The sequence below is a fragment of the Brassica napus genome, chromosome C2 (assembly GCF_020379485.1).
Source record: "Brassica napus cultivar Da-Ae chromosome C2, Da-Ae, whole genome shotgun sequence".
NCBI lineage: Eukaryota > Viridiplantae > Streptophyta > Magnoliopsida > Brassicales > Brassicaceae > Brassica > Brassica napus.
In genome coordinates, this window is record NC_063445.1 from 54,804,920 (window position 1) to 54,828,570 (window position 23,651).

Consider the following 23,651-nt stretch of genomic DNA (forward strand, 5'->3'; position numbering starts at 1 on the left):
AGTATTTGAATGTTGTTGTCAAAAAAAAAAACAAAAACAAAAAACAAAAAACAAAAAACAAACTTTTCCTGGTCAAAGAACTTTCATTCCTCTTTTCTTTTCTTTTTTGTCAACCATTCCTCATTTAATACTCATTTAGTTTATAAAGTTTCATAATTTTACCAAAAAAGGTTTCATAATGTATAGTAACATAATGCCAGTCAAACATTTATCCCTATATTCTTTATTTAGAATACATATTACCAAAAACAAACAAATCAAACATAATTGTAATTAATTTGCTATTCATTCCTTGACGTCTTAATATGTATATATATATATATAACAGAGCATTCTCAACACAACAAAAACAAAAATGTCAAAAGGAATTAGGATGGCTCTGGTTATGAATCTCTTCTCTCTTTTATTTCCAGGAGTCTTAGTTCATTCCGGTCAAAGTACCGTACCTCTCAAATCCTTCAAGGTCAGATTTAAAACAAAAACTTTGGACACATATATGTTTCCCATATTTTAATCTATTTAATTAAGTCAGCATCATTTTTCTTATATCATGTAATGAGATCAACATCCTTTTTCATTAACAGATAGGTGAAAATGTAACATATGATTGTATAGATATTTATATGCAACCAGGACTTGATCATCCCTTACTCAAATACCATACGATTCAGGTGCATGATTTTAAAAATTGGTCCTACACAGATTTTTTATGAAATGTGATTTTTAACTTTACTATATTTGCACCTTTTGAAAGATGAAACCATCAGTTTCAAGGACTGAACTGAAAAGTCAAATTGGCATAAACAAAGTACAAAAACAGAAAATACCATGTCCAGATGGAACAATTCCTGTATGGAGAAATACAAAAGAATTCACCACCAACACTCAGGTTTTGGCCGAGAACCATGTTCATTTTCTATCACCTGATAGTCCTGGAACACATGTAAAACATTCAATTTCCTCTTAATATCGTGCACCTCATATTTTCTTATATCTATATATTAAGTATTAATATATGGAGTATATATATATATGTAACATTGGACACAATGGTGACTAACATCTACTTTTGGTAGCTTGCTGGAGTAAGGTCATTGAATGGTCCATATCATGGTGTAGAAGCTTGGTTTAAAATGTTTGAACTAGACATCGCAAAAGATCAAGCCTCGTATAGTCAAATATATATAGGCAATGGATCGAATAATGAGGTCAATTTTATTTCAGCGGGTTGGATGGTAGGTTTACATTTTACTGTTTTGTTTCTTTAATTCGTTTGATGGTATGGATACTCCTAAAATATTGCAAATCTTTTACAGATAAATCCAAGCTTTTTTGGTGACGGACGTACTTGGACATATGGATTTTGGAAGGTGTGCATGTGATATATATTCTTGGTTTCTTCAGTTGTGTAGACAATATACTACACTGGTTGAATATCTAAATAAAATAATGTGTAAATATAAATATGATTTTGTAGGGTAAAGATGGAAAAGGATGTTACAACACGGCATGTTCAGGGTTTGTTCAAGTATCGCAGACGGTTCCCATAGTTCAAACTTCAACCCATTGATGTTCCGACTGGCCAGTTTCTCTGGCTGCATTACTCCGTCCATCAGGTATTTTTCTTAATTTTATATATTTATTTCACATATGTCATTCCCACTAAGGAGTTGAGGATTTATGAATCATGAAATTTATACAATCAAATTAGTGGTTGATGTATATATATATAACTATAACTTTTTAAATAGAACGTAAATTTCCTCCTTTCAAATAATTTGTTTAGCACATTTTTTACTGCGAGTCATATAAATTAACAAATACTTATTTGTTTATTAATTATATGTGAAAAGGACAAAAATACAGGAAACTGGTGGATTACGGAACTGGGTGAACCCAACATCGATATTGGATATTGGCCAAAAGAGCTATTTAATCTTTTAGACAATGGTGCAATTATGGTTGGAGCTGGTGGTGTGGTTCAGGCTTCACGTTCTGGTTCAAGCCCTGAGATGGGTAATGGTCAACTTCCGAATGTTAATCACCCTAATGATTCAGCAATTTTCACAAATATCGAAGTTTTGGATTCCAATTATGTGCAGCGTAAAATGAATTATTTTCCTACTGAAGTGCTTCTAGATAGTCCCAAATGCTATGGGCTAACAATTGGTAAGGAATCTATATTCCGAGATCTACTTGGTTTCTATTTTAATTATGGTGGTCCAGGAGGAAACTCTTGTGGAATTTGATATTTTCAAGTGTAATATTGAAATCTAATAAATATTAATAATATATTAAGAAAATGCAAAGAGTTATAATTCTGTCTTCTTTATAATTATTTTTCTCCAGGTTAGTGGCATTTTAATTTGCAAATGGTTGATGTCTTATTTAACTGTTAGGAACCCTAAAAAAAACTTAAGAGGAACTTTTGTCAAATCCAATCGATATATAACTAATAGTAAACCATCTGAACCAACTTATATATATATATATATATATATATATATATACTCTAATACATGTTCACATGAACCAAAAGTTTCGATTGACAACGAAAAATCAGTGTCTCTACCGACTAGCTAGTCCTAGTTGACTATCCAACACTTTTGTATATAAAAATCATGTAAACAAGTTAACGCCACTTACGAATTAAATCACTTAAAGTCTTAAACAGTACGAATCACGGATTCAAATGCCAACTTTTGCTGGACCGGATTTGCCGGACCCGGTTCCCTTCCATTTCTATTGCATTTTTATATCTTCTATTAAAAAGTGGAAGAAGTTGACGTAGAAATGCCGAAAAACGGGTTCCCATACGCATATATAAAATTTGGCACGTTAACGCTGAAGCGATAGATCATTCATATCTCCTGGTAAACAAAAAAAAAGACTTGCATTGTTATTATTCTAGTGTACTCACAGGTCGTTCTTATCATGATCATCGTTTTGTAAGCTTAGTACTAACAACGTAACTAATGATTCTCTTCTTCAAAAAATCATGTGATCGAGTGAGAAAACCCAAAGCAAACTGGGGAGAGATGTTAAACAAATGAGCATTTGGTTCGTTATAGCAACATAAAATTAATGATCCTTTGATAAAAATTTAATATTGGGATGGTGAGGCATGCATACTTGTACAAAACATGAAAGTTATGAAACACCAACAAAATCCACCTACAAAGATCTCTCTGAGCAAGCCATTGCACAACAAGAAACATAAGTTTAAATTCATTTGATCTGTGTTACAAACGAAACCGTTAGCGAAAGGATAAAGTATGAATCACCACAGAAATAATCAACTAGTGAGTTGATTTTGACATATACGAAAGGGAGACTAGGATCAGAGCCGTTGTGAATCTCATCCCCATAACAAATTCCTTTTTTTTTGCTCGAGGTCCACTCATAATACAGCAATAATACAAAATCACAGAATACTGGTAACAGTTTTGGTCCGATTCTTCGGGTTTGTGTTTTTTTCTTTTGACATCGTTTGTGTTTCTTAAATTTCATCATATATTTTCTGATATCTGGAACAGCTTCGTCAATCTCTTTTATGAAATTAATCGAACATTTTTCTTTCCGAAGACAAGTCTAAAACTACATTATCAGTGTTTCGATTTATATATGGACTCATAAACATAAGAAAAAGAAATAAGCAAACAGAATAAGAATAAAAAACGGATTTAAATCTTTTGTTTATTCTAATTTTTAATCATTTATTTTAATTTATAATAAATATATTGGTAAATTAATATAAGTGGCAGTGGTTGTAATTACTCATAATAGTGTTAGTGATATTGTCATTAACCATTCATTAATTCTAGACTTCTAGTAGGTATTGCTCATTTCTTAACGTGTATCCATCAATAGCTTAGAGCATGATTATTGCAAGATTTTTAAGGTAGAGTTTTTAGCGGAATATAAGAATATGTCTCTTAACTTTTAACTAAAAAAGTTAAGAACCGGTTCTTAAATAAGAGTTCTAAGAGACGATTCTTAATTTTTTTAGTTAAAAGTTAAGAGACGGGTTCTTATATTCCGTTAAGAACTCCACCTCAAAAACCTCTCAATAATCATCCTCTTTTTTAAACAATATACGTACATAGCCTAGCATACAATCACCTATTCACCAGACCACTCATATCACTGCATTTATCGTATTACCTCATCCCATTTCAATCACTCTCGTACCAACCACTCTCATTGCATTCATCGTATTACCTTCTCCCATTTCAGTCACTTTACCCTTCGCCGAGGTCTTCTCTCGTAAGGTATCACTTCTCCTTTCGTTTTATGCTATATTTTTTTTTGTTGAGTGATCGATCTCTTGGTCTATTTCATGTAAGATGTCATCTTTTGGGGGACATGACGTGCCGGATCATGTTCCTCCAAAGATTGTTTTCTTTTATTGGGTCAGACTGAATTAAATACCGGATCCCCTACAATTCTAGATACTCCATTTGTTTCTATATAAATGTCAATTTGACATTTTTCATACAGATTAAAAAAGCGACGGAGCTATATGTAGGTTGTTATTAATTATACATCTCTGACTAATAGTATTTGAGATAAATAAAATTATTTATAAAATTAATACAGTTTTCAATTAATTTTCAGCTGAAAAGTAAGTATAATTTGGATTGCAATTGTAAAATGACATTTTTTTGTAACAAGAAAAAATTAAAATGATACTTATTATAAAACATAGGGAGTATTTTGTTCGACTATGATCTAGTTATTGCTTAATGACATGCAGCAACAAATATTTCATTGACTACAATTTATTTTGGTCAAACACATTTATTACAAGTTCTTAGATTTTATTCTGGTCTAAGTAGTTTATTACAATTTCTTAGATTTTATACTTAACACCGTTTTTATTTTATAGTAAATTATACCAATTATAAAAGAAATATCTTTATATTCATTGTCTTTCCTTTTTTTTGGTAGAATACTACAGAACAAAATTGTCTTTCACTAAAAGAAAACAACAAAAATATGTTTCCCTTTGGTTGAAGTATTACCAAAAACAATACAATCAAAGTTTGCTATTCTTTGACATCATAATATGTATATACTAGGGTCGGCCCGTCCTACGGGCGGTATATTAGTTAATTTGATATTCACTAAATGCTCGAGTTGAAATTTGTTTTAAGATTCAAGAATTTGGTTATCTGTTATGTCTTACTTATTAGTATGCGGTGGTATAGTTGTTTTTCGATTATTCTTGCTTTGGTATTGTATCAAATTAACTAATTGTCCAACTCATAATAATAGATGTATAAATGTGGATTTGTGATAAAGTTTGATGACAATACTGTCTTTTTTTAATTCTTATTCATAGTGGAGTGTGCATGTGTCAGAAAGAGGCCTATAACAACTTTTATGTTTTTGTGTATGGATTTTAAATATATATTATTTTGTATAATGCATACTTGCTCTACAACATTTCCTTGTAGACTAAAAAAATTGTTTTCTATATTTTTAAAAGAGAAAATATTTAGTCTAGAGTATAACATGGACATATGTATTGACTATATATAGAAGTTGAGTGTTATTTTAAAATGACATATGTATAGAGATTTTTCAAACATTACTTCACTGGCACAAAACATTTATAACTGTAAATACCTTCTTTTAAAAGCAAAACTAATAAAAGCGTGTACAACAAATGTATTTTGATATATATTATATGCATCAAGTTATAAAGGTTGGAAACATTGCAAAACTGTTTGGAGCAAAGTTTTTAACTTCACGATCTTCATCTTGATGTCAGTTCAGTATCGGCCCTGGCCACAAGCAGAAGAAGCATGGGCTTCCAGCTGACACGATAATAAGTATTTTCGCGGCCACATATTTATAAAAAGTGACTTTAGCCTAGTGGTTCTAAGAAAAATTACCAGTGCTAGAGGTGCCGGGTTCAATTACCCTTAACTGCATTCATTTATTTTGGCCCTAAATATAAAATGGGACACGTGTCACTCCTAAAACGCACGAATTGATGATGTGGCATCACGGGAGGGAGGCGAACATGTTTTTATATATATATATAGATAGATATATAACAGAGCATTCTTCTTGAAGACACAACAAAAACAAAAAGTGTAAAAAAGAATTAGGATGGCTCTTATTATGAATCTCTTACCTCTTTTATTCTTAGGAGCCTTATTTCATTCCAATCAAAGTGTCGTGCCTCTCATATCCTTCAAGGTCAGTTTTAACACAAAAACTTTAGACACATATATGTTTCCCTTATTTTGATCTATTTAATTAAGTCATCATTTTCTTATATCATGTATCGAGATCAACATCCTTTTTCATTTGCAGATAGGTGAAAATGTAACATACGATTGTATAGATATTTTTATGCAATCAGGACTTGATCATCCCTTGCTCAAAAACCATACAATCCAGGTGCACGGTTATAAAAATTGGTTTCCTACATACATTTTTTTTTATTAAATGTGATTTTAACTTGACTATATTAGCACCCTCTTTTGAAAGATAAAACCATCAGTTTCAAGGACTAAATTAAAAAGTCAAATTGGCATAAAAAAAGTACAAAAACAGAAAATACCATGTCCAGATGGAACCATTCCTGTATTGAGAAATACTAAAGAATTCATCACCAACGCTCAAGTTTTGGCCGATAAGCATTTCCATCCGCTAACAGCTGATAGTCGTGGAACACACGTAAACAATTCACTTTCCTCCTAATAACTTACACCTCATATTCTCTTATATGTATATTTCAAATATTAACATATATATATATATATACATGTCACACAATGATCACTATAAACATTCATTTTTGGTAGATTTCTGGAGTAAGGTCACACAATGGTCCATATCGTGGCGTAGAAGCTTCGTTTGAAGTAGTATCAGTAGACATCGCAAAAGATCAAGCCTCGTATAGTCAAATATATATAGGCAGTGGATCGAATAATGAGGTTAATTTTATCTCAGCGGGTTGGATGGTAGGTTTACATTATATTTTATTTTTTCCTTTAATCCGTTTGATGGTCTGGATAGTCCTAAAATATTGCATTTCTTTTACAGGTAAATCCAAGTTTGTTTGGTGACGGACGTACTTGGACATATGGATTTTGGAAGGTGTGCATATGATATATATTATCAGTTGTGTAGAAAATATACTTGTTGTATATTTAAATAAAATAACATGTAAATATAAATATGATTTCGATAGGGTAAAGATGGAAAAGAATGTTACAATATGGCATGTTCAGGGTTTGTTCAAGTATCACAGAAGGTTCCCATATTTAAACCCATTGGTTTTCGGGCAGGCGAGACTGTCTGGTTGCATTACTCCATCCATCAGGTATTTTTCTTAGTTTATATATTTATTTCACATATGTCATTCCCACTTAGTAGTGAAGGATTTATGAATCATGAAATTTATAGAATCAAATTAGTGATTGATATGTATGACTGAAACCTTTTAACTATGTAAATTTCCCCCTTTCAAATAATTTGTTTAACACATTTTTTTTTACTGCGAGTCTTATAAATTAACAATTATTTTTTGTCTATTAATTATATGCGAAAAGGACAAAAATACTGGAAACTGGTGGCTTACAGAAGCACTGGGATTAGGTGAACCTGGCGTCGATCTTGGATATTGGCCAAAAGAGCTATTTAACCTTTTAGACAATGGTGCAAATATGGTTGGAGCTGGTGGTGTGGTTCAGGCTTCACGTTCTGGTTCAAGCCCTGAGATGGGTAATGGTCAATTTCCGAATGTTAATCACCCCGAGAATTCAGCACTTTTGACAAATATCGAAGTTTTGGATTCCAGTTATGAGCAACATAAATAGAATTATGTTCCTACAGAAGTGTTTCTAGATAGTCCCAAATGCTATGGGCTAACAATTGGTAAGAGATTTATATTCCGACGTAATCGATACGGTTTCTATTTAAATTATGGTGGTCCTGAAGGAAACTCCTGTGGAGTTTGATATTTTCAGTGTAATAACTAAATTTGAAATTTAATAAATAATCTAACAATACTAAAAGACAGATATGCTCAATCGAGAGAGCTGCCACATCAGATTAAAAAATCATCCAATCAGAGCATTCTTTACTGCCACGTCATAATCTCAGCGAAAAGAGAGCCGTCGTCTCTGATTCTTCCTCTCCCTCTGCGTCTTCCGACTCTCAACGTTTCTCCGTTACTGCATGTTTCTCCACACTTAATCATTTATTCATGTTTTTTGATTCTCTCTTATTGAGCTAACCTTCCAACTCCCTCTCTTTCTACTCCTATATAAATCACTTCCTCAAAGGTTTAATCGAACCGTTCTCTACAGCATCCATTCGATGACAATAACCGATGGCCGAAATTGATTCAACATCCGACAGGTCTCCTATTGCATTTTATTTCGTCGACATATCACCAGGGCCATCGGACTCGGGATTACGCTTTAGTTTGATCCATTTCTGGGAGGCCAAAAACACTGCCAGTGGTAGGAGCTGCTAATCCTCAACGAACAGGTATGATTGATTTTCTCTACAATTTCCTTCCTGTGGATTCTCACTCAAACTTCCTTACATCTTACTGATTTCTTTTCCAACAGGGCACTGTGATGCAAGGTTTCATTTCATCAAATCTTAGAGGTAATATAAATCTCAAAATTAAACAACTGACCTTTCGTATGTTTAATTATTTCTTTTGATATCAGGAACTGGTCTTGTAATTATAGGATTTTCAAAATGTTCTTGACTGAGATATATCTGTTTTGTTATACACTGGAGATTGTTGACCAAAACGAACCCAAGCTTTATCTGCAGTGGCATACGTTGTTTAAGGTAAGAAAACTTCAGATCTCTCTGATCTTTTGTAGTTTCTGAATTTTGTTCCCCTTTTATCTTGGTTTGAAACCCCAAATTCATGTATCTCAAGTTTCAGTCCTCTTACGGAGATAATCTAATCATGATAGAAAGTCTCTTAACATTTATTAGCAGCACACATATGTAGAGTCATACATATCTAAGCTGTGATATTCAGGCCACAGTTGAATGATTGAGAAATTTAAATGTGGAATAGGTTGTGTGAATAGGTTTATTTTGGTTTAGTAAACGGTAACAATATTTCGAAAACTTAGTATAAGTGAGATCATCTGCAACGGTTTATCAATCAGTGTTGATCTGTCTCAAAGAGACAATTGGATGTGAGTGTGTGATAGTAGAAGCATGGCTAACGAGGAGCACGGCAAAAATGGGGACTAAGGCCGACGAAAGGTTTCTCTTTCTCAAACATCAATATCATACAAGTCTTATTTATAACTTTGGTCTCAGAAAGATTATGCTTCCCTTTATTTGGTTATGTTTTCAAAGTTGTCATAAGCTGCACTAACATGAGAGTAAATCATTGGTGAGATGGAAAAAAACTTACAGGCAATGCCTTGGGGGGTTAACAAGATTTGGTATGGTGGTCTATTTTGTGGTGCTGGTAGTGGCTGTGGCGGCGGTGGGGTGATAGACGTGGTGGGAGCGTCAGCAATGTATGTGGCTTTATGCATGTGGAGCTAGCTTTTATATTTCTGTCATATCAATTTTGTATCTTTTGCCATTTTTGATTATAAGTTTCCTGATAATGATATAATCCTTCTTTTTGTTTTTCTTTCCTTGGTTAGGATATGATCTTTGTCGAGACTGATGACTTTCAGACTGATTATTTTGCAAGAAGGTATTTTACGATGTTGAATCTTGATTGATAGAATTAGCTATTTAGCTTCTATCTTAACATGTTTACCTTTTTCTTGCAGTTGATGGTTATATATGTCGCTATAATAAAAACTCCCATGCCATTCTTCACTTAAGTCGGGATAGAGGATGCAGACAAATATGTTGTAAGTTTCTGATGCTGGTTCCAGTCTCCTTGATTGACGCTTTGTGATCTATTGATTATAAAGCTGTAGCCATTGCTAATTAATCCACTGTTTTCTAAACAGGTTGTTGCTTTCCATAACAACCTGAACTCCAAGTATTTGCTCGAGAGTCAGAACCATCACCAACCAATATAAACGTACAATTTTCCTTTATATTTTTTCCTTTCAGTTGTTCAACATAGTACCCGGATCATGTGATATGTATGGATTTGCAGATCAGGTTTTTTGTTCAGGACTAGCGGATGGTATCTTTTCACATGACTATAGGCCAGCGCCGGTTCCAAAAAATGTGAGTATAAAAAGCTTTTTGAGATATATTTGATAGCACATACGAGTTAAGATCAAATAACAAACAAAATCTACAGGAAAGTGTAAATATAGTGACTTTTACGAAAGATTTCCCATTATTTAGTATTTAAAACATGACCTTTTTGCAGATACATACTACATTTACAATAGAACGGATGGGGAAGCAGCAATAAACATGTTGGATGGTTGTCAACAACAAGAGCAATAAACTACACCTAAATTCTGAAGACAATAGATCGTTGTAACAGAGTGATTGATTACCTACGTAAAATTAACAATGACAGCACATTCCATTTGAGTGGGGCATCAACTTTGGTAAATATCAACACGATAGGTAAGAGGAGAAAACAACAAAGTCAACATAGAGAAAATAATATGTGTGATTATTTGATAAATCAATAAAAGTTACGGACCAAATAGAAGCTAGGATAACGAAACAGTAAAGCCCAAAATATAGAAGATAGTAACGATATTGAACACACTATCCCCACGGGGTGAAGGCACCTAGTAATTATAAATTAAGAAAATGCAAAGAGTATAACTCTGTCTTCTTTATATTTTATTTTTCTCCGGGCCAGTGTCATTTTAATTTGTAAGTAGTTGATGTCTTATTTAACTGTTTAGGAACCCTTGTAAAACTTAAGATGAACTTTTGTCAAATACAACTGACATATAACAAAGACTAAACCAGCTCTTATATATATATACTCTAATACAGTTCTCTAGAAAATACAAGTAACACCTTAGCAAGTTTTACCTTGCTACATGCTTTCCCTTTTGTTCTGCTTCTAGCATATTACTAGAAATCTTAAGCTGTTCTATTTATATAGATGATCTCTTCAAGTCATATAAAGAACAAAGAACAAGAGGAAAGGTCCTCTCATTCTTGATTATAACAAAGAGAGGGATGTTTTTTATATCCCTCGGGATCAATTCCTCATGCTCTCTTCAACTTCGTTCTTATATGGTAAACTCTTTACCCGCTTCACATTGAATTTGGACCCAAATAAAAGCAATTTGAAACTGACTTGAGTAAGGCTGGATACCATGGTTTATGTTTTTTCAGTATTAAGTGTTCACGAGAGAGGTAACGGTTTTCAAGAGTTGTAGATCTCATCTCAGGATGAGAAAGCAAGTATACTGGTTCTAATAACTACCTAACAAGAAAAAAACTCTCAAATCATATACTTCAAGCATCCTCTGCGTCAGGAGCAATAAGGTCATGTTTTTTTTTTTTTTTTTGTATCAATGCATCTTGATTGGCACTAATCGTGTTTTCTGACCTAAAGAATCTTTACCCTTTAAATAATATAAACGTTTCCAGGTGCATGAACAATTGTATGGGAACTGAATTAATTTTTATTCTATCGTGTACTTTTTTACTGTGGATTAAAACTTGTTAGAAGTTTTGAAAGACGATATTGTTTTGAGAGATTTGATAATGGAATAACTATGTAAATTTGTAAGAATAAAAAATAACACACAAGAAATTACTATGATCTTATTATATAAACGGGCATGAATAAAAGTCTAAGTATATATGTTACTTTGTTAAGTTTTTTTTATTTATCAACATCATTCATTATGGAGATTTGAATCTATATAATAATATCAACCATATTAGGCAAACCACTAGACTAATATCCATGTTCTAATTGTCAGGTGAAATTCAAAATTAAAAAAAAAAAAAATTAAAATAAACAAATCTTCTTATATATTAAAACAAAAGTCACAACCATGATTCAACTGTAATTCAATCTCTAATCTTATCATTTAAATTTTGAGCCTACCAGAAATTTTTATTGGGCTATCAATAATGGATTTAAACAATAAATGATTCATTGGATTTATAGATAGTATAAATTAAATAGATATAATTTAATGTTGTAATATTATACATCCATATGTTAAATATTTAAATATTTGTCCATGTTAACTTTTAAAATTATAAATATTTTTTTTAAATAACAAAATTTATATTATCTAACAATGATTAATCTTTACTACCTTAAACCAACGAAACAAATTTTAAACTATATAGTTTATTTTAAAAATTAAACAAAAATTAAATGTTTAATTATTTACTCGATAATATAAATCTACGAAGCGAAAAGTTTAATTTTTTATAAACTTTCTAAATTTGTGAAATGTTACAATATCTTTGAATATGACAATAAATAAATATTTTACTAATCTTTATATATATAGTTACGATTTTAATAATGAAATAATAATCCAAAAATATATATATATAGAGAAGAATATACAAATACATGTTAAAGTTTGAAACAATCTATTCAATGAAAAAATATACCGTAAACTTATTATGTTTTAAAAATTGATAGACACATATATATTATAATATATACCAATTTAGAATTGAAAACAAAAATTCGCGCGGTTGCGCGGATCGAGATCTACTACTTGTTAAACTAATAAAATTTTCTATTTTTGAATTAAAATTTTAATAATTTGATCAAAATTCGAGTTCAAAATGTTATGATATCGCTTAGTAATTTATATTTAAAAAAAATTACAGTAGTAAAAATATATTTTTTTAAACAAGGGTGGTTATTAAGAAAATAAAGGTTAATTCGGTATTTTACGAACCGACCAATGTTAAAAGTTAAAACCCTTCAAGATTGGTCCGGCGGCTGTTAGAAAGGGCGTCCACGGTGTCAGGCGACGAACGGAAGTGCTTTGTGTCAATCTCTCTCGGTGATTTATCGTAACCACGTGTCAAAGGATGTCGTCTTTGAAGCGGAAGCACGACGCCGTGGAAGATAATCTTGATGGTGGAGAAAGCGCCGAGGGTAGTGATAAGAGCAACGGTTTCTTCGATATATACGGACCTGAAGTAAACACCTTTCCCTTAAAGCTTCTTCTTAGATGATTTTGATTGATTAGGTTATTCTGATTTAGCTTCGTCTTCTCTTGGCAGGCGAAACCAGAACTCGTTTTCAACACTCCGGACATAACATTGAACTTACAAGTTAGGTTTCCAAAATGTTATAACTATTTTTTTGGACTAATGAGAATGTAAATATTGATAATGGGTTTGAACAGGATGTTCAGGGACTTGTGACATGGGTTCTTGGTGAAGGCTACATGCCCTCGTGGGTATTCATCAAGGTATGAACCCCTCAAAACAAAAAGATTGAAACTTCTTGTTGTGTATGTGTTGATGATTGAGTTTGGACCTGGCTTTGTTTTTGTATTATAAGCACACATTTGTTGTCTTTACAGTTTTAGTTTTACTGTTAAAAGTTCTGAACTTTATATATTTTTGGGGAAGTTTGTGGGAGGTTTTACAAAAAGATTGGAACTTTGTTGGGTATGTGTTGATGATTAAGCTCAGAGGTGCATTTTCTTTGTATGTGTTATTACACATGATGTCTTTATGGTTTTATTATTACAATTTCTGAACTTTATATATTTTTGTTATGTTTTGAGGTTTTATGAACAAAAAAATTGGAACTTGTTTGTTGGGTGTGTTGATGATTGAGCTTGGAGCTGGCTTTTCTTTGTATTTGTAATTACACATATGTTGTTGTTTTTACGGTTTTATTGTTAAGAAATTCTGAAAGTTAATTTTTTGTGTAAGTATAAGTGATATTTGAAGAATATGGTTTTTGCAGAATAAGCCTCTAATTCCAAAGGTTGTCTTGCTCTACCTCCCTGGATTGGATGCAGCTTTGTACTTATCACAGTCCAAAGCACTTGCTAGGTTGAAATCATGTTGTGGCAATCCTATACCGCTTTTATCTTTGAGGTTGGTGTAAGTTTTGGTTTCTTCTCTTTTTTTCTTATTAGTTATACTGAATACTATTGTCTTAGTTTATTGTTGGTGTATAACATCTTTTGATTTTTCTTCTTTTAGCTGTGCAGTTGATGAGATGAAGACAGTCGATACAATACTTACTTGCAGGGGTAAGAAGAAGAAAACTGCTACTGGTCCAATTGAACCACCTCTGTCTAAGCCAGGTAAGTGAAAATCTTGTAGACTAGATCTTATAACAATCCTTCTCCTAATGTAAGGTCCTAACAAGATAACATCTTTCGGTTGTAGAAGCATGTAACCTGACGGGGAAGTCCTTCACTGAGCTCACAAAAGATATACCATTCCCTGTTGCCTACTACACTCTAAGTCGAAAAGAAATGGAACAAAATGGATACAAGTTTGAGACAGGTACGAGCTCAAGCTATTTAAGATTAACAGCTTAATCATGTGCCATTGTGTCACATCGTTTGATTATTATCTTCTTTTGTCATGCAGAGTTTGTTTCCACACTTCCTGCACCATCAGGATCATGCCCCCATGAAATTTTGGCTCTTGACTGCGAGATGGTAAGCAGCGATGTCCTCTAGCCTTTTGTGATCTAATCATTTTAGCATATATGACTTGTGAGCTGATCATTTCCTTTCTTTATGTTTCACCCTAGTGTATTACAAAGGATGGTTTTGAATTGACAAGAGTGACACTGGTTGATATAGAAGGACAGGTATCTTCTTCTTCCTTATTGTTTTAACTTTGTTAGATCTCTTCTTTACTAGTTACTAAGTTGCCATGGCAGTGCAGGTTCTACTAGATAAATTAGTCAAGCCAACAAATCATATCACAGATTACAATACAAGGTAAGCCATGCTTATATTATATGCTTGGTTTGGTTTAGTTTGGTTTGGTTTACAATCGTAAGAGGCATTGGTATCGGTTTGCAGGTATAGTGGAATAACAGCTGAGATGATGGAAGGAGTTACAACAACCATTAGAGATATTCAGGTTTCATGAGATCCTTCCCTTAACTTTTATATACATAAATGTTAGTGAAGACTTGTAATTGTTTAGTTATAATGTTATAATAAGAGCTGTTTGCTATGTTTCAGGAAGAGTTCTTAAAGCTGGTTTTCAAAGAGACAGTACTAGTAGGACACTCTTTGGAGAATGACTTGGTTTCTCTGAAGATCTCTCATAACCTGGTGATTGACACTGCAGTACTATACAAGCATCCACGGGGTGGTTCTTACAAAACCAAACTTCGTATTCTAGCGAAAAAGTTCCTAGCTAGAGAGATACAGATGTCTGAATCTGGACATGACAGCGTCGAGGATGCAAAGGCAGCCATGGATTTGGCATTAATGAAGATTAAATATGGTAAGAGATTCCTATTCTCAATGTTAATTAGGCGTTTTATAGGAGATTATTGATTAGGCGGGGGCCTATACCGATTTTTTGAACGTCTAGATTGATTCTTTAAAAAATCTTCAATCCGATTTGCCGTCTAGACCGACTTTTAGAACACTGTTTAAATCTTTCTTCTTATTTATCCTATGAAGTGATTACCTTCTTGGCTTCCTCTTAGGACCTGACTTCGGTTCACCACCGGAGATGATAAGAAAGAGACTCCTCAATGTTTTGAATGAGAGCGGGAAAGCTACTTCTATTGTCGACAACATCAACATTGTGAAACGGTATGCTTCTGAGTCATCAAATGCCATTCCAGTATCTGATGATGATGAAGCACTTTCAAAGGCTATGAAAGAGGTAACGAGCAGACGGTCACAGTTCGTTTGGACACAGTTCTCGGAACTGAACACACATTTCCAGAGCAGAGCGGACGATCCAGAGAAACTAAACCCAAGACTAGCAAAAATGATCTCATTACTGACATGTAGCCATGATTCAGCCCCTGAGAAACGTCCCATGAGCAAAGTTTCAGCTGAAACGAAAGAGATTTTAAAGAAAATGGATGAAAGAGTGCATACCCTTCACGCTGCATTACCAACTAACGCAATGTTTATAGTTTGCACCGGACATGGAGACACTGCCATTGTACACAGGTTTGCATCACTCAGTTTCAATATCTTTTAAGCTTTTTAAAGAAACAGCTAATCTGATTATGTTTCCTATACTGTCTGTTTCTTGTGTGATGAAGTGTGAGGAAAACGCTGAGTGACAAGAAGAGCGAGATTGGGTTTGGCCGTGAGAAAGTTGTGAAGGTTCTGGAAGAGCTTCAAGCACAAGCTGAAGTAGCTCTCTGTTTCGTAGGTATCAAGCAATGAAAGCGTATAACACGTGGACTCTAATTTTTTTGCATTGTATCCTTTATGAGCAACCAGTATAACATACTCTCTCGTTAGCTTGATTTCAGTATTTTAATTTTCTGATTGTATTGGTAAAAAATCTGAGATCCAAACAAACCTGAACAGAGAAACTCAAATTTTTGTATCTAATATGAGCTGTAACCATTTCGAATGGTTTACTCTATTTTTTACTCTAAAATAGAGTAATTCTATAATAGAGTTTGATTTTGTTCCAATGGTACTCTGTTTTAGAGAAGAAAATAGAGTTATGAAGTAAAAAAAAAACAAGTTGTTTTTTATTTGGACTAAACTTATTTTTCACTATATTATAGAGTGCGAAATAAAGTATCATTAAAGCATTTTTACTCTAAACTCTATTTTATAGTTGAAAATAGAGCGGAGTTGGAGATGTCTTAAAAATAATGAGTAGATCTTGCACTGTGGTATTATCTAAATCGAAAAGGTAGAATTTGGAATTAGTTTCTGCAATTAATATGCTAACCAAATGTTGTTTTGTTATGACACCTAAAAATATTTGAATTTGAAGTATAATTAACCGAATCTAACCTGAAAAACTAAAATATTCAAATTAGTATTTGAAATAAATATTTTAAGCTAAACACTTCATTTCATATTTTATTGTGTTATGATATCTAAAAGTATTCGAATTTGAATTATAATTATCCGAATCCAAGAACATACACAATTTGGGTTAAACCCAAAAACCCGGAAATTTGATCTGAAACCCGAACCGGTACTAGAGTTGAGCAACAGTAAAGACAATAAAACCGTGTAAAGACTCTCTGTTTAATTCGGAGGGTCTCTCATTAGTGTGATGTTGATCTGACGATCGTAACCGTTGATAAAACTCCTTTTCATCTCAGCCGTTAGATTCGATCCTCAAAATCCATAAAACCTCAAAAAAATTCAAAAGATCTCAAGAGACGAAGAAACAAAACGAAGACGACGAGCTCCATCACACTCCGCTGTATAATGGAGAAATCCGATCACGATTCGGTTTCTAACCGTAACCATTCGCCGCGGCGCCAATCAGATTCCTCCGTTCCCGCGGCTGCTGCGGAGGCGAAGATGGATTCTTCTAACGAGAGTGCGATCAAACAGTCCCATCCTGTTCCCGATTCGCAAGATCGGAGAGAAGAAGACTTGCCTTCTCATCCTCATACGCCGCCGTCAAGTTCCGAGAAGCAGCCATCAGCGACGCAAGACGCCACGCCGCCACAGACACTTCCGGTTCATCGGTTTGTCACGAATCTTTGATTAGTCTCTTGGTTTAAAGAAATATTAAAGTTGACCAAATTGGTTTAGCATAAACCGTGTATTATTCAACCGGTTCATCTGCAGACTCTGTAACGGAGTTAGTTAGAGTTTTTGATTTGTTTATGCAGCAATCAAGAACCGTTGACGCCACGAGGGCAACAGCAGACGGAAGCTGAGTCCAATGATGATGGTACTCCGAGTAAACAGAGGCGTTGCAAGTGTAAAGCTTCAAGATGCTTGAAGCTGTAAGTGCTTCAATGTGATGGAGATTGTCAATGTCAAATCCCTAGTGACTTTTGGTTGGTTGGTTGATGTAATCTTTGTATAGGTATTGTGAATGCTTTGCGTCTGGATCGTATTGCAATGGATGCAACTGTTTGAAGTGTCAGAACAATTTGGAGAATGAGGCTGAAAGACAGGAAGCCATCAAGGCGATCTTGGAGCGTAATCCGGGTGCTTTCAAGCGCAAGATTGGTGCTAGTCCTCAGGTTTTGTCCTCTAAAAAAGGCTTTTAACTTTATACTTTATACATGCATTTGAACGGAATCAATTGTTGTTATAAACTTGTTTAGCTGAAGAAAGAAAGTGTCAAGAGATGTTTTTGATGTACTCATTTTATCAATTTATCCTCGAAAATGGACTTGGTAGGAGGATGTGAGCCAACTCGTGACTCTGGGAAAGCACAGCAGAGGGTGCAACTGCAAGAGATCAGGATGCCTTAAGAAGTACTGCGAGTGTTACCAGGCCAATGTCCGGTGCTCAGAGAACTGTAGATGTCGACATTGCAAGAACTTTGAAGGAAGCCAAGATATAAAACAGACAACCAATGCGACTGTTGAACTCGCCATCGACCTTCCTCAATCAAGAAAGATCAAGGCAGCTTCACATTCAGTAGCAGATAGAGGTTCATCTGCGGTTCCACACGTCCAAGACCAGACGGTAAACCCCTTTGTGTTTGATGTGATGGTTCTCATGCTCTTTAGCTTCACTTTGTGCGTTTAATGCATAGTTTCTTTGTGTGTGTGTTTCTTGTTCAAACTAGGTGAATTACGTTGTAAGGAATGGTGACACTTCTTTATTCACAGTCCCTAACAACAGAGTGGTATCGGGATCTACCGCACCTACTTACAGTTACAGGTTAGTGATATCAAATCCTTCCTCTGTATGATATGCACATTCGAAACTAGAGTGATACCATCTTAAGGTTTTGTCTGGTTGTTGAATTGTATAGGTCCTCACAGTCAGATACTAACCAGCTGCGCCATGCCAAAGAGCTATGCTCACTTTTGGTCTCAAAATCGGTGGAGGTAGCAAATAAAATGTCAGGTACAGACAAAAAGAGGAAAGCCGAGAAAGACTCTTCACTTGATTCAGCTCAGAGAGATGCTAATGTGATGAATGACTCTCCAGATTGTGTCCTTGACGCTGGTAGAATGGACGAGAAACCTATGTCTCCAGCAACACGCGCATTGATGTGTGATGAAAAACCTGTGACCATATCAGAGAAAGAGGCATCAGTGAGAGTGAGAACAAGCCAAGAGAAAGAAGACACAGACACAAGCTCGGAGGTTTACGCAGAACAAGAAAATCAGATCTTGTCAAACTTCAGGGACCATCTTATGCAGCTCTTTAACCGTGGGAGCATAAATGGTAAGCTGATATTTTTGCTTGAGAGATCATATCCTTTGTGCATAAATTTAGAGCGAGGAGATGTGTTTGGTTTTGCAGGAACAAACATCCAAAAGGCCAACACAGATCCGAGTAGAAAGGAACCAGAGGATGAAGAGCAGAGCCATGGAGACTCAAGTTTGGGTTCTTAGGGAACTTCTGTGACAAAACTTTAGCATCTAACTCTTTTTGTAACATATGATCATGTGACATTGTTCTAAAAGTTGTATAGGAAGATCAGACTAGTTCCTTCTGGTCAAATATAACTTCTTTTTGACTAGCTACTGATTAGTAAGAAATTCAATTCATTTGATTTTGTCAATACAATAAATGTGCCTTTCACAAACCCAGCACGAAAACACCTCAAAAGAAATTATGTGGTTTGTGTAGGTTTTATAAAAGAGTGGTTGAAAACTCTTTTACGTTCGGTATGAGCAACATATGCCATGTTTTGGAGGTTTATGCTTTTTTGAACTCACCACATACACTAGTCCCAAAAATCTAATTTGTCTTATACAACAATGGACATGCACCAGTAGAAATAGTAGTGTATTCATCTTGTCATCCTCTATACAAAAGCAGAAAGATACATTTTTCTTTTCTTTTTACAAGAAGAAAGAGGATAAAAAAGAGAGATATGAATATGATTTCCTTATGTCGACAATTTTACACTACTTAAAAATATCACAGATAATCATAAAAAATGTGTTGGGAGTAAAGTACGGGCTATATATCTAGAATTAAACAATAATAAATATTAAAAATGGTTTTTGGAATTAAGAATATAAATCAAGAAAATGTTTAATATATATATTTTGGAACATTAAAACATCACTAGTTATTTTTGCTATTTAAAAAATTAAACAAAACAAAATGTAGAGTATAAATATTTTAAAAATATAAAAAAGAGAAAATTTTATATCAAAATTTTAAAATATCATATAAATTAATATATGGGCAAATCTCCAAAATAACACCTTTCTAAGTTTATATCACAAAAATAGCACTCAAAAACTAAAATGACCAAAATAGCACATTTCTAAGTTTATTTTTTGAAAATTTTAATTTTTTTATTTTTCAAAATTTGAAATCTTATCCCCAAAACCTCATTTCTCAACTCTAAACCCTAAACCCTAAACCCTAAACTCTAAACCCTAAACCCTAAACTCTAAACCTTAAACCCTAAACGCTAAACCTAAACTCTAAACCCTAAACCCTAAACCCTAAATCCTAAATCCTAAACCCCACTCTTTAACTTTAAACCCTAAGTTTGTGACTTTTGATAAAATATTAAGTGCTATTTTTGTGACTTTTGACCTTGAGTGCTAGTTTGGGAACAAAAACTTGATTTAGTGTTATTTTTGTTTTTTTTCTCTTAATATATTTTTGAAACGTTAAATAAATAAAAAGAAGAAAGATGATGTATAAAATAAAGTGGCTTCACTAACAAAAACAAAACGTTCACTAAAACACGTAGACAAAAGCCATAACCAACAATAAGTCAATAAGCACTTAAGCAGGTAGGTAGCAAATTGTTCGGCACTGAACGTGCTACGTGCATCCTAGCCACACTAACATAATAAAAACAGAACATCCAAATCTGTTTCCTCTGAACGATCACCGGACTACATGGAAACGTTGAGTAACGAAACCAATGAGCTCAGATCGGAGTTTCTCCACATTCTTCCATGTCAACGATTATCCAACGGTTACAATATCTTCTCTTTTAATATTTGCATCTTTCCTCATTACTCATCTCTGTAGATTTTATTTCTTGCAGTTCTTGTAAAGAACTGTCTATTATCTCTTCTTGTTTCCAATCTCCTAATCACCGGAGCTATGGAAACGCACGAAGCTGTTGACTTTCGATCTGAGTTTCTCCGAGTTCTTCTTAGTCGACGATTAGGCCAAGGTTCATTTAATGATTCTATTATTAAGAAACCTTCTTTTTAAAAAAAAAATTCTCTTCATAACCACAGATTAAATGATTAACTTCCTTTTTTTTAATGATTAACTTCCTTAATTAACTTCCAAAACTTGATTAAATATTTGGGAACCTTATGCATCCAGTTCCATTGGTAGCTGAGTGTTCAAAGCCAGTGGCCAATCCTATCTTTCAAAGTGCTATTCCATCTACAGCAGTGAGATATTATTATTCTTCAATCTTTTTTTTGCTTACATATATTTAATATTTATAAAAAGAAAATTCATTATCTTCATTACCAAACCAACCAGGCACTAGAGTCTTGTCCAAAGGAACATATTGATAACTTTAAAGAGATGCTTAAAGAGGAAAATATTCATTTACACACTGAGGTAATTTATTTATTACACGCCCCTTTCTCTTTCTGATAATTTTTCTATGTCCTCAGATGTTGTTTCTGTAATGGAACAAGGCTGGAGAGCAAGGACGATTGCCTTTGCTTATTTTAAGCTTGAAGAAGAAGAGTGAAGAAAGAAGACCAGCTGTTGTGTTTATGCATGGCACAAGCGCAAACAAAGAATGGTTAAGGCCATGGCTTGAAGTAAAATCAATATTACATTTTAACTTGTACTTTTTGATTTCTTATGTACTTAAAGTTGAAACAAGTTGCTTGGTTTGCTTCTTAAGGCATATGCTTCAAGGGGATATGTAGCCATTGGTTTAGACTCTCGCTACCATGGTGAAAGAGCTGACTCCAAAACTGCCTATCAAGATGTAAAGTCTTTGTTTATCATTCATCAACTATGGATGTTTTATTAGTCTACTAAGTTCTGACATGGTGGTTTTGGTGTAAATTTCAATACAGGCTCTCGTATCGTCTTGGAAAAATGGAAACACAATGCCATTTATCTTTGATACTGTAAGAATATTACTTCCATTTTAGCTGCATTTTTTGGTTCCTTTAGAATGTAATAAGACCCATGACCGGTGGCATAGCCTAATCATATATGCTGTCTCCAAAATCTTAAAGAACTAATATACATATAACTTTTATGGTATCAGATTGTAAAAATAGCTATCAAGATTAACACCAAAATGTTTATAGCCTCTTAAATTTTGGGACCCCCCTGGTAAAACATTATTATTACTGCATCTACTATTGTTGATGTTTTTGTTTTTCAGGTCTGGGATTTGATCAAGCTAGCTGAATATCTTACTCAGAGGGAAGATATAGACCCGAAAAGGATAGGAATCACCGGTATTTCGCTAGGAGGTCAGTCATAGAACAAACTGAGTACCATGATTTGTAGCTTTTGGTATTACTACATTACTAAACTCTCCTCATTGTAAAAAATCAAACACAGGGATGCATGCTTGGTTTGCTGCTGCAGTTGACACCCGCTATTCCGTGGCAGCTCCTTTGATCGGTGTTCAGGTGCCAAGTTATCCGTAGCTAATGTTTTCTCTTAACCATATAACAGTAAGCAACACTGCAACTACGTGGACTAGACTGATTTGTTGGAATATGCATTCACATTTAGAAGAGACTTAAAGTTTATAAAAAGTTATGTATGTTGGTCAGGGATTTAGATGGGCAATAGACAATGATGCCTGGCAAGCAAGAGTAAACAGTTTAAAACCTGTATTTGAAGGTCACATTCTGAACAAACATAGATATGAATTAAGAGTATTAAGTATGATGATTTATAGTCCCTCTGATATTCTTTAATGCTTTCAGAAGCAAGGATTGATATGGGAAAGAGTGAAATCGACAAAGAAGTGGTAAAAAAGGTAGGTAAGAAGAATGACAGTGATTATAATTACGGATTGCGACTGAATGATTTGTTTGTAATGAAACAGGTGTGGGACAGAATAGCTCCTGGAATAGCCTCTCAGTTTGATGCGCCCTACTCGGTACCAGTCACTGCTCCACGCCCTCTTTACATCCTTAACGGTGAGCACAGTGTACTCTATGTATGGCTCATTATTAACCAACTTAAAAAGAAAAACAATTACTTAGAATTAATATCATTCGCAGGCGCTGAGGATCCTCGCTGTCCTCTTGGTGGACTAGTTGTTCCGTTAGAGAGAGCTAAGAAGGCTTATAACAAAACTGCATCTCCTGGAAACTTCAAGGTACATCACTGATCTGATCTTATAGTTCTAATGCAAACCAGATACAATGATCTGAAAGTCTTTTGGTGTTTGAGAGAGCAGTTCGTAGCAGAAGATGGAGTTGGACACACAGTGACGAGTTTCATGATCAAAGAATCATCAGATTGGTTTGACAAGTTCCTTAAACAAGGAATCATGACTTCTCATTAAAACTAAGGCACAAGACAATATGTAACATCAATAAAAATTGTAAACTAATAAATGCATGTCCATAAGAGACATCTCAAAACTTTGGTTCCAAAGTATATGTATGGTTAAATAAAAGCATGACATGCATATCAATTAAGCAGAGAGGTGAAGGTAGC

At 33.9% G+C, this 23,651-nt stretch overlaps 3 protein-coding genes and 2 pseudogenes across 6 annotated transcripts; all 5 read left to right on the plus strand.

Moving 5' to 3' along the window:
* The first annotated feature begins 327 nt into the window (after positions 1 to 327).
* LOC125581883 lies at positions 328 to 2,303 on the plus strand (annotated as a pseudogene).
* A 3,817-nt stretch (positions 2,304 to 6,120) lies between these two features.
* Positions 6,121 to 10,540, plus strand: LOC106425369 (annotated as a pseudogene).
* Positions 10,541 to 12,820: 2,280 nt separating this feature from the next.
* Positions 12,821 to 16,537, plus strand: LOC106403684 (small RNA degrading nuclease 5). 2 transcript variants are annotated; one of them, XM_013844495.3, is made up of 13 exons: positions 12,821 to 13,077; positions 13,162 to 13,212; positions 13,287 to 13,352; positions 13,859 to 13,998; positions 14,101 to 14,204; positions 14,290 to 14,409; positions 14,497 to 14,567; positions 14,663 to 14,722; positions 14,800 to 14,855; positions 14,940 to 15,000; positions 15,105 to 15,372; positions 15,581 to 16,058; positions 16,154 to 16,537. In XM_013844495.3, the coding sequence occupies exons 1-13, from the start codon at positions 12,967 to 12,969 to the stop codon at positions 16,278 to 16,280; spliced, it is 1,713 nt and encodes a 570-aa protein (XP_013699949.2). In that variant the 5' UTR covers positions 12,821 to 12,966; the 3' UTR covers positions 16,281 to 16,537. The 2 variants fall into 2 exon arrangements, with proteins under 2 accessions (XP_013699949.2, XP_013699953.2); XM_013844499.3 differs by having other exon boundaries at positions 13,859 to 13,992.
* A 351-nt stretch (positions 16,538 to 16,888) lies between these two features.
* On the plus strand, positions 16,889 to 19,560 carry LOC106403695 (protein tesmin/TSO1-like CXC 7). 2 transcript variants are annotated; one of them, XM_022697243.2, is made up of 8 exons: positions 16,895 to 17,560; positions 17,708 to 17,824; positions 17,908 to 18,067; positions 18,228 to 18,518; positions 18,622 to 18,716; positions 18,811 to 18,905; positions 18,990 to 19,229; positions 19,308 to 19,560. In XM_022697243.2, the coding sequence occupies exons 1-8, from the start codon at positions 17,295 to 17,297 to the stop codon at positions 19,397 to 19,399; spliced, it is 1,356 nt and encodes a 451-aa protein (XP_022552964.2). In that variant the 5' UTR covers positions 16,895 to 17,294; the 3' UTR covers positions 19,400 to 19,560. The 2 variants fall into 2 exon arrangements, with proteins under 2 accessions (XP_013699959.2, XP_022552964.2); XM_013844505.3 differs by having other exon boundaries at positions 16,889 to 17,560; positions 18,811 to 19,229.
* A 1,134-nt stretch (positions 19,561 to 20,694) lies between these two features.
* On the plus strand, positions 20,695 to 23,635 carry LOC106403710 (putative hydrolase YtaP). 2 transcript variants are annotated; one of them, XM_048748052.1, is made up of 14 exons: positions 20,695 to 20,955; positions 21,028 to 21,159; positions 21,318 to 21,388; positions 21,483 to 21,563; positions 21,644 to 21,772; positions 21,859 to 21,945; positions 22,037 to 22,090; positions 22,354 to 22,444; positions 22,536 to 22,606; positions 22,754 to 22,823; positions 22,910 to 22,962; positions 23,032 to 23,125; positions 23,210 to 23,307; positions 23,389 to 23,635. In XM_048748052.1, the coding sequence occupies exons 1-14, from the start codon at positions 20,877 to 20,879 to the stop codon at positions 23,494 to 23,496; spliced, it is 1,218 nt and encodes a 405-aa protein (XP_048604009.1). In that variant the 5' UTR covers positions 20,695 to 20,876; the 3' UTR covers positions 23,497 to 23,635. The 2 variants fall into 2 exon arrangements, with proteins under 2 accessions (XP_048604009.1, XP_048604008.1); XM_048748051.1 differs by having other exon boundaries at positions 22,910 to 23,125.
* Positions 23,636 to 23,651: the final 16 nt, after the last annotated feature.